Source organism: Erithacus rubecula (genome assembly GCF_903797595.1).
Source record: "Erithacus rubecula genome assembly, contig: scaffold_536_arrow_ctg1, whole genome shotgun sequence".
NCBI classification, from domain to species: domain Eukaryota; kingdom Metazoa; phylum Chordata; class Aves; order Passeriformes; family Muscicapidae; genus Erithacus; species Erithacus rubecula.
In genome coordinates this window covers 1-8,932 of record NW_027635802.1, presented here as the reverse complement: position 1 = coordinate 8,932, position 8,932 = coordinate 1, and the positions used below count along the sequence as shown (strand labels likewise).

At 45.0% G+C, this 8,932-nt stretch overlaps 1 protein-coding gene across 1 annotated transcript; it reads right to left on the bottom strand.

Moving 5' to 3' along the window:
- Nucleotides 1–2,230: 2,230 nt before the first annotated feature.
- On the bottom strand, nt 2,231–7,683 carry LOC306816347 (RNA polymerase II elongation factor ELL2-like). Its single transcript, XM_079332798.1, has 5 exons — nt 7,416–7,683; nt 6,436–6,689; nt 4,410–4,534; nt 3,907–3,997; nt 2,231–2,605 (listed from the first exon to the last, which is right to left on the bottom strand). The coding sequence occupies exons 1-5, from the start codon at nt 7,648–7,650 to the stop codon at nt 2,540–2,542; spliced, it is 771 nt and encodes a 256-aa protein (XP_079188924.1). The 5' UTR covers nt 7,651–7,683; the 3' UTR covers nt 2,231–2,539.
- Nucleotides 7,684–8,932: the final 1,249 nt, after the last annotated feature.

Genomic DNA, 8,932 nt, shown 5'->3' with positions numbered 1-8,932 from the left:
AGGTTACATGGTCTAAGCCCAGCATCGTGACTAGTAAAAGCCAAAGAAACAAATGTGTCCTTTTCTGTCCAATTTACCTGGGGTCTGTATCTGAGACTTCTATTGCTGATAAAAGTGAGAATTCTTGGCAGACAGATTCCAGGAAAGTAAGTAATGAGTCATTGAGTTTAGCATATATTTCTTCAAATCCTTGGCTACAGAATGGGAAAGAGAATGTTTATCATTTTCTTTCTCCTCATATATATGGTTTTTACCTAGTCTGGGAATACTTAGACTATTAAAAGTGGACTCTCTAGAGGAAGACTCATTCAGTCCTAATGTAGGACTTCCTTCATTGACTGTAGAGGGAGGTGCAGATAGGCAACACTGGTAAAATTCTTAGCTTTAAAACTCACAAAGTGACCAAAACAAATCTAGTCCATAGCAATATGGATCATATGGAAACATCTGGTAACAGGCAAACAGCATACCTTTCATAAAGCCCAGCTGTGAAGCTCTGTAGCTGGGAAAAAATTATGGAGAAATGGATTCCTGAGAGCTCCCTCATTTCAAAATTCCTATAATTTAGAGGGAGGAGGTTTACATTTTGCATTTCAAAACAGGCTACTGCCTTCCTCAGCAGACACCAGTCTTTCAAAGCAAGAGAAGAAGGAATTTCAGGAAAAAACTGATACTTATCATAAAGAAGTTTCATTTGCTACAAAATTTTCCTACAAGGTGGACAGCTTCATAGTAGAGGTACTGGGCTTCTAAATTCTCCTGATAAAGTTAATTAGTGGACAAACACAAGTCTTGAAGAAAGAATTAACCACAAGAAGTCACTTCAAACATGACATAAACGACAAGAAGAGAAGGAGTTAAAAATAATGCAACTTCTTTATTATTAAAGTTCACTACTAAATTCTGTAATCTTAAAAACACTAATTCTAAATTTTTAACAGGTATTGATCTGCTCAGTGCTAACTTGGAGAATCCTAAAACAACGGATCTTCTTTTTGAAATAAAAAAGTCGGAGCTCATTGAGTTTTTCATGCTGAAGCAGAGGACTGGTGCCAGGACTCCACTTACTGCTTGCCAAACACAGATACTCATTGCTGAATGTGGGACACTTTCTTGTGGAGATACTGGCAACTGCTCATCATCTCAGAGTAGCTGGGCTACCCTATGAAGGAGAAATCAAAAGAAAATTAGGGCATGCCAACATTTGTGCAGAGTTTGGATTTCATGTCCGGTGCTAAAAAATAGCCATGAGGCAGATTCTGAAGATTAACAAGCCTAACAGGTCTGGTTTTACTCAAGTAAAAGTGTAAAAATACACTCAAATTGACTCTAGAGATTTTTTTTCTCTGTGAGTCACTGCCCTTTTGGGAGCTTTGCAAACTGAAGCACTTGTAATACAGGGCTATAAAAAAACTACAGACAAGTCTGAAAGCACAACTACAAAAAACCCAAACCACATCAGCTTCTAAGGAGGACAAAACTCATTAATGCTTAAAGCCAATGATGGGAGAAAAATTTTCTTCATTCCCTTCTAACTCAAATCAACACAAGTCAGGTTTACAAAGCTCATGGCACAAATCCAAGATGAAGTGGTAATGAGAATAATAAAGACTACTTCCCAACACTGACACACCAGTGCTTCTGCTCCTCTGCACCTGAACACCTGGTTCTTTTGGATGACAAAAAATCCCTCCACACGGCAATAAATCCTTCAAAGCCTCCAGAGATTAATTGCTACGAGCAGTAAGTCTTTAATCACCTGAAATTCAGTACCAAGATGGACAACAATTTGTGCCAGGGATGCATCCCAGGGCAGATGCACCTGGCTGGTGTGCTGGTGCCAAAGGCCGCAGCTGCCCCGAGCCCCAGGGCTGCAGGAGCCTGGCTGCCCTGGCCAACATCACTGCTCTGGCACAGGCTGGCAGCAGTTCCCAGGGTTTGACACACACACACACACACACACTCCTCCCTGCCCTGCTGCCCTGCAAACGCGAGGGGGATGCAGCAGCGCTGCTGCAGCTGAGCCTGAGCAGCTGCACTGCAGGAAGGGAGGGCCCGGCCGGGCCGGACACACCGCGGGGCTCATCTCAGCTCTTCCCCTCACCCCGCCCATCTCCTCCTTTGGCTTCCTATCTCCCCACTTCACATTTACTGTTAAATAACGTCTGTACTATTGACTCTGCAATATGGGCTTGCTTGCACCCAAATTCAGGTAGAGGCTTCTCTTAACAATCAAATATTTACACCACACTTATCCACAGTGAAACTGGGAAAAGCAACACATTAATACCTTCATTGAATTCCCAGGGACCTTACTGCTTCAGCCTCCCCAATTCTCTTCACTGCTTGTTGGAATTGGGCGTCTTCTGCACACAGGTGCTGGGATTCAAGAACTCCAAAATTTGTCTCTTTCTTGAACCTCATGGATGCAGGGGGAAATGGAGCCAACACTTGGAAACAGGTATGGAGGAGATTGGGATGACAAAGCCAGCAGCCAGGAAGAACAGTGGCCACCAGCTGCTGGCTGGATGTGACTGGGCTACTGGTCAATCCTCTGCTTCTTGCTTATCCCAGGACTTGTAAAGCCAGAAGCCAGAGGCCGTTTCTGCAATAATAAAAAAATAATTCATTAATCTATGATCAGGATCAGGTGCTGCTCCCATTCTAAAAAGCAGCATTTTTGAACTGTCAGTGGTTGAACAAAGCACATCTTTCTTAACTGAAAATAGCTGTCAAACTGGATGTCCTGCAGGTAAATATCTGCTCTATTGCCTTCCTAGTTTCACATCTTAGGACTTAGAATGTCTTTCACCAAGTCTACTGCTAAAAGGCTTTGGGATGTAGACAATCCCTTCTCCATCAAAGGCTTCCCCAAATTGAGGAGGTCCAGTAAGTTTTCTCTAGCTCCCAATTCTAGCTTGTACACACCAGGAAAAGACTCAGCGCTTGCTGTCACACACCCACATGTTTTACCAAAGAGACACCTGGCTGTTTTAGGGTTTTACCTGTTAAAGACAAGATCACTGTTTCACTGACACAACCCAGGAGTACAGGGAATGGTGGCTGGTTGGTTGGTTGTGAATTCTTATCAGGGTGAACAAAGACATCAGTCACATGTCAGCAAACTCTTGTGCTTTTAGCTGCAGTTGCCTTTACTGCAGCAGCCACTCCACTCTTTAGACTCAAAAGCTGATGGCTAAAACATTCTTACATTTGTACAAGAGACTTTCACAAGTGGTGACTTATGAGCCCTTCCTTTTTCCTCAGTGCATTTCCATCGTTTGTCAGCTCCTCCCAAGGACCTTCTCAAAGGTGCTGACTCACAAGACACAACACATGGCCACAAGCTCCCCACTCCCACAGCAGATTTCAGGACTGAGGATGGAGTAGAATTGGACAGCCACGCTGTTCCCAGGCAGAACAAAGGAGGAGGAGAGAAATAAAAGCAGAGAAGAGAGAGAAGGAATATCACAATTCTGTAGATGCCAAATTGGTCTGGCTGTGGGATAGTGTAGATCTGGAGTAAACAATGAGAATGAAAGTGAGAGAGAGGGAAAAGAGAGTGAGAGGGCCCCATGTGCCCCACCCTGCTGCAGCCCCTTATGTACAGTCAGCTTTTGACACAGTTTTGTCATGCATGCAGAGCCAGCCCTTTGAGCCCTTCTGCAGGCAATGAGTTGAGGCTGGGGACTGAGCTCAAGTCTCCAGGCAGAGCAGAAAGTTGGCTCAGGACAGTGCTGCTCCAGCCCTGCAGGATCCTCTCTTCTGATCACAACCTTCCTGCCAAAGCAGTCAGAATGCCTGAGGCACAGAATGCTTAGGCCTGGTCACATCACAGCTTTTACACCATCAGCAGAGGGCTAAACCTTAATACAAAGTAGGGAATGTTAAAAATGCACCAAATACCTGAGCAGATCTTGCTGGAGCACCTCTCTCAGAAGGCCCTGGAGATGTCACCTGGCTGGTGCTGGTGGGGGTCTGAGATGGAGCTGATTTTCTGTAAGGAGAATCAAAAGTTTCAGGTTACAAGGCCTAAACAGAGACTGTCATAGTTCTTTCCTTGCAGAGAAAACAGACCTTCAGTGTCAGGACTCGAGGAAACAGCATGAAGCTGACTTCAGGGAGCTTTAGGCTGGATATCAGGAAAATGTTCTTGCCCCAGAGGGTACTGGAGCACTGGAACAGGCTCTCCTGGCCAGTGGTCACAGCAGCAGAAGCTCAAGAAGTGTTTGGACAACACTCTTGGGCACTGGGGGTGATTCTTGTGGTGTCCTGTGCAGGGCCAGCATTTGGACTCCATCACCCTGATGGGTTGCTGCTGACTCAGCATATTCTAACAAGCTAGGCTTCATCTCCCAGGGTGTTTTCTCTGAAAAGGCTCTTTTCCTTCCTCTAAAGACTGAACTTACCTAGAAAGTATTAACTTCAAATTCTCTCTCTCTATTTCACTGTAGCCAGGCCAATCAGTCTGAAGGGTTTGAAACAGATGCTCCTTCAGACTGAAGGAATTGTCCTTTGGATTCAGGTTGGCTACCTACAGGCAGACATGTAAGAAAAAAAAAAGCTCACTATGGTTGCTATATGCAAATTACAGGAAACCAATTGGTTCTGAAAAGCTGTTTGTGAGCACCCAGCTGGAACTGAGCAATGTCATTTGGTACAGAGATTAATTATTTCTTTATCCTGTACGTTTGAAGCCATATTAAATTTTCTCCATTTGGAAACAAACAAGGAGCTCTATTCATATCTAGCTAGTGTTCCTTTGAAAACAACACCTCATCTTAGAGATGAGGAATGCGATAGTTGAGTCTTGTAATTAAGGGATGAATATTATGTGTATGTTCAGGGAAGTTTTATTGATATATAGTTATGTGTTTGGGATTTGTTGTTTGTTGCTCTCCCCATAGCCCCCTTCCCCCAGGGAGTTGCCAGGGGCAGCCTTGGTAGTCGGACATGCAGAGGGAGGGCGTGTACCTGTGCCCCTTGCATGGGGTATCTGGCAGGAGGGAAGGCTTGCTACTCTCACCAACACCCAGTGGGCTGTCCTTGTTTGGTTATTCAGTCCTTTTATTGTGTTTTGTTAAGGTTTTGAATACACCTTTGAAATTTTTAAAAGAGAGTTTCTTATCTCACTGTGCTATGATGTGTAAGGAGAGGTGGTGAGGCCCAGAGTGCCTCTACATGTGGCTGAGCCAGGGTTCATTCCAGCCAAGTCCTGCCATGAGAAGGCAGTGCACATGGCTTGCTGTATTCCTTTGAAAACCAATGAGGTTCGTATCTTCCTCAAGACTAATACAAAATCTACTCTAAAAGGTAAAATGGGGTAGTAAAACCTGAGGACCATGAATATCAAACGTGCTGATTCAGAGTTTGTCACCTGACACCTGTTCAGAGTTCCATAGAAAAGCCCACAGGAAAAGTCTCCATGAATTTGACCCCTACAACACATTTAATAATTCATCAACACACCACCACCATCTCTCAAAATTTAGCCTTTTTCTTTCTTTCAAAACACGATAAATACTGCTAATTTGGGTCTGTTCTGATGTCTGTCTCCCCCCAGCTTCAACAAATACAAAAATAACAAATATACCCAGAATACTGAATCCATGTCTTAAAAGCAGAACTAAGGTTGCATTGGAAGAGAAGCAAGTATGTTTATACCAGATCTCAGCAAGCTCAGGCTGCTCATTTTAGATTTATATAAGATAAACCCCCACTTGCTCTGATGTCCAGAAAAGCCTGAGCAAGGCATTTCAGGGTGGAGAGCTCCTCACACAGCCCCTTCAGAATTCAAAGCAGTACCTTGAACCACTTCATAGCTCATGCAGGAAATTGCCTCCAAGGAAATCTCCTTAAACTTTGCAATGGAATAGGAGAAAATGTTCTCATTTTTTACTTTCTGAAGAGCTGATCTTTGAAATTTTATAATCAACTTGAAATCTAAATGTATTACTTCAGTTGGGATGGCAGAACATGGCTCATTAAATTGTGAATTTGTGTCTTTTGGGTGAAAAACCCTGCCACTGCCCTGAGCAAGCACAGCAACGAACTTCACTGGTTCAGGGAATGAGTTCTTAAATGTCAATGTGGGATCAACTGAAATTGTATCCATGTTGAATCTGACTCCCTTGACTATGTTCCATAACACTTTATTCCTAGCTAAAGAGGAAATATTCCTGCTTGGTACATTAATGCTTGCATAATCCTACTACAGCCTATGCGGACAGGGAATTTTAAAAAGGAAGGAAGGAGCTACTGCATCTTTCAGAGGGTGTGCATCTTATGAATGGCTGCGAGAAAGAAACACTAGTGGAAGTTAATTGAAAGGAGTACTGGAAAAGTCTCTAATTTAAACAGATGAGAGAGCAGTAAAATGATGAACAGCAGAATACAGTGCTGGAGGAATTGCTGGCACAAGCTCCACCATCGCACCTGCTGAAGGATCTTTCCAAGGGAATCCTTGTCCTTTTGCCTGACTCCATCTCTCTGCAGGCGGGCAAGTAACTCTGGCTCCTTGTAATCCCTCAGAGCAAGTAAATGCATCACCCTGTCCCTGTAGGGTCGGCCATAAACAGCAGCGCAGCCACTCCAGTCGATGTCTGCAAGTCTCACAGGCATCATCCTCTTCTTCTCTGGCACAGAACCTGAATTGTTTCCTTGGCCTCCTCTGACCTCTGCTTTGTCTCCTGAAGTCAGGGAAAATCAGAATAAAATAGCTCAAATTGGAGATTTGGGAAGGCACGCAAGTTGATTCCAGATAATGTACCAAGACCCCGAACCTCTATTTCTTTGTCATTGACAGATCTGTAAGAATCCAGACAGTAAAGCATTAAAAGATACAGTCATTAAAAGGTGGTAAAGGAGAGATACTGGATGGGTGTTTTTTGTGAAAAATTCTTTATATGCATGGTGCTTTTATATGATTCCCGCAGTCTGAAAACTCAAGCATTGATCTGTGTCAAGAATGACATGCACAGTGGGATTAAGTGCACCCTCAGCAAGGTTGCCAGCACCAGAGGCGTGGGATGCCATGCAGAGGGACCAGGAAAAGCTTGGGAAGTGGGGCCCTGGGAACCTCATCAGATTCAAGAAGGCCAAGTGCAAAGTTCTGAATCTTTGGATTTGGGACAGCCCCTGGCACAATGAAATGCTTGGGGCATGAGGTGGGGAGGACTTGGAGGTGCTGGTGGATGTGAGGCTGGATAGGAGAAAAAAACACAGAGATAATCAGTAAAAAATGAAAAGGAGGCATGTCTGAAAGTGGTCCATCAGCTTTGCACTTTGATTGTGTGAATCCTGTTCTGCCTGGGTCCTGAGGTCTCTGGGCATCTCTTTGACTTTGCTCATGGCAAGTATTTTATCAAAATCCAAAGGATGGGATTTTTTCACCCTGTCCAATTCCGTTTTCTCACCTTTGGACTTGGGAGTCTTCCCCTGCAACCTGGCAGGCACTGGGATTCCAGAAGGAGTCTGAATTTTATCTTTTTCTTGTACCTCAGGGGTGCAGATGGAAATGGAGCTGACACTTCGAGGCAGGTTCAAAGCTGAACAGGAGGTGGAAGGAAGGAGCAAGGACGAAGGAGAGTGGCCAGCAGCTGCTGGCTGGACATCACTGGTCTGTTGGTTGACCCTCTGCTTCTTGCTCATCACAGGGCTGTACAAATCAGAAGCCAGAGGGCGTTTCTGCAAAGATGATTAGAATTAGCTTTGCTCCCATTCTGAAAAAGCTGCATTTCTGAGCTGGCAATGGTTGGAAATACATCTGTCAAACAAGGAGGTGCTGCAGCTAACTCATTCCTACTTTCTCACCTGACTGTTCAGCAAGTCCTACTCCCACTCTGTAGCTAAAAGGCTTTGGGACAAAGACACTGCCTTCAGCAGCTCTGTCAAAGGCTTGTCCAAGCTGGGGAGCTCAGGCTAGTTTCATTATCTCCCTGTTTCTGCTCAGACACACCAGGAGCACACTCAGCTCTGGCTGTCACACACCCACACCATTCACTGCAGCAGCCCCAAAAGCCGCCGGGGCAGCGCTGATCCCAGCGTGTCCAGGGCAGAGATGGGAACAGCAGAGAGCAGCCCCAGCCTGGCTGCAGCTCTCACTGCTGCTGTTCTCCAGAGCAAACCCTGCCTCACCCTGAGCCTCTTCCCTCCCGAGCAGCCACTGCTCCCACCCATGCACATCAGCAGCTCAGAGCAGGAGTGCCAGGCGTGGCTCTGTGCCAGCCTGCTGACAGAAATCCTGTGGGGATGGACCCAGGTGGGAAGAGGATGCTGGGGCTGCAGCATTTCCTGCTCTGGCTGCAACAGAGCTAGGGAAAAACAGAGCTGTGTCCTCCATGAAATTCTTTCATGTATATAGAGTATACCTTTTATGCACTCTATGCCAAGCTTCTTTCAAGGGGTTTGCCTTGCTGTCTTGTATTGGGAAGAAAACAGGCCCCCTCTTGATTCTAAGCCTAAAAAGTCAGAGGTATTCCCTGATGATTCAGAGCCCCCTCCTCAAACATGGGATGCCCTGAGTCAGAATGGGCATAAATGCTGCCCAGGGCAGAGAAACTAAATTACTACAAATACATCACTACTGTAATTTGTCCTTCTTCTAGGCTTCCCTAAGATTTCTATTCAAACAGTAGCACTGGGATGTCCATGCATGTTTTAGGTACTAGAGCTTCAGGATCATCAAGAGCCCTTCACAGACACAGCCAGGTACCAAAACCACGTACCCACCTTTCCTTAGCAGAGCTTCCTATGCACCATGAGAAGCAACACACGTGTGCAAGCTGTTGCAGGCTTTGAAAAGCTAACAGTGTATTACAAAATATCTTGAAAAGCATGCAGGAATCCTATTAGAAGTACACGCTTCAGGTTTTGATGATAGAAACACAACAGTACTGCTTCATATCACAGCTTTGACACCAAAAGCAAGTGG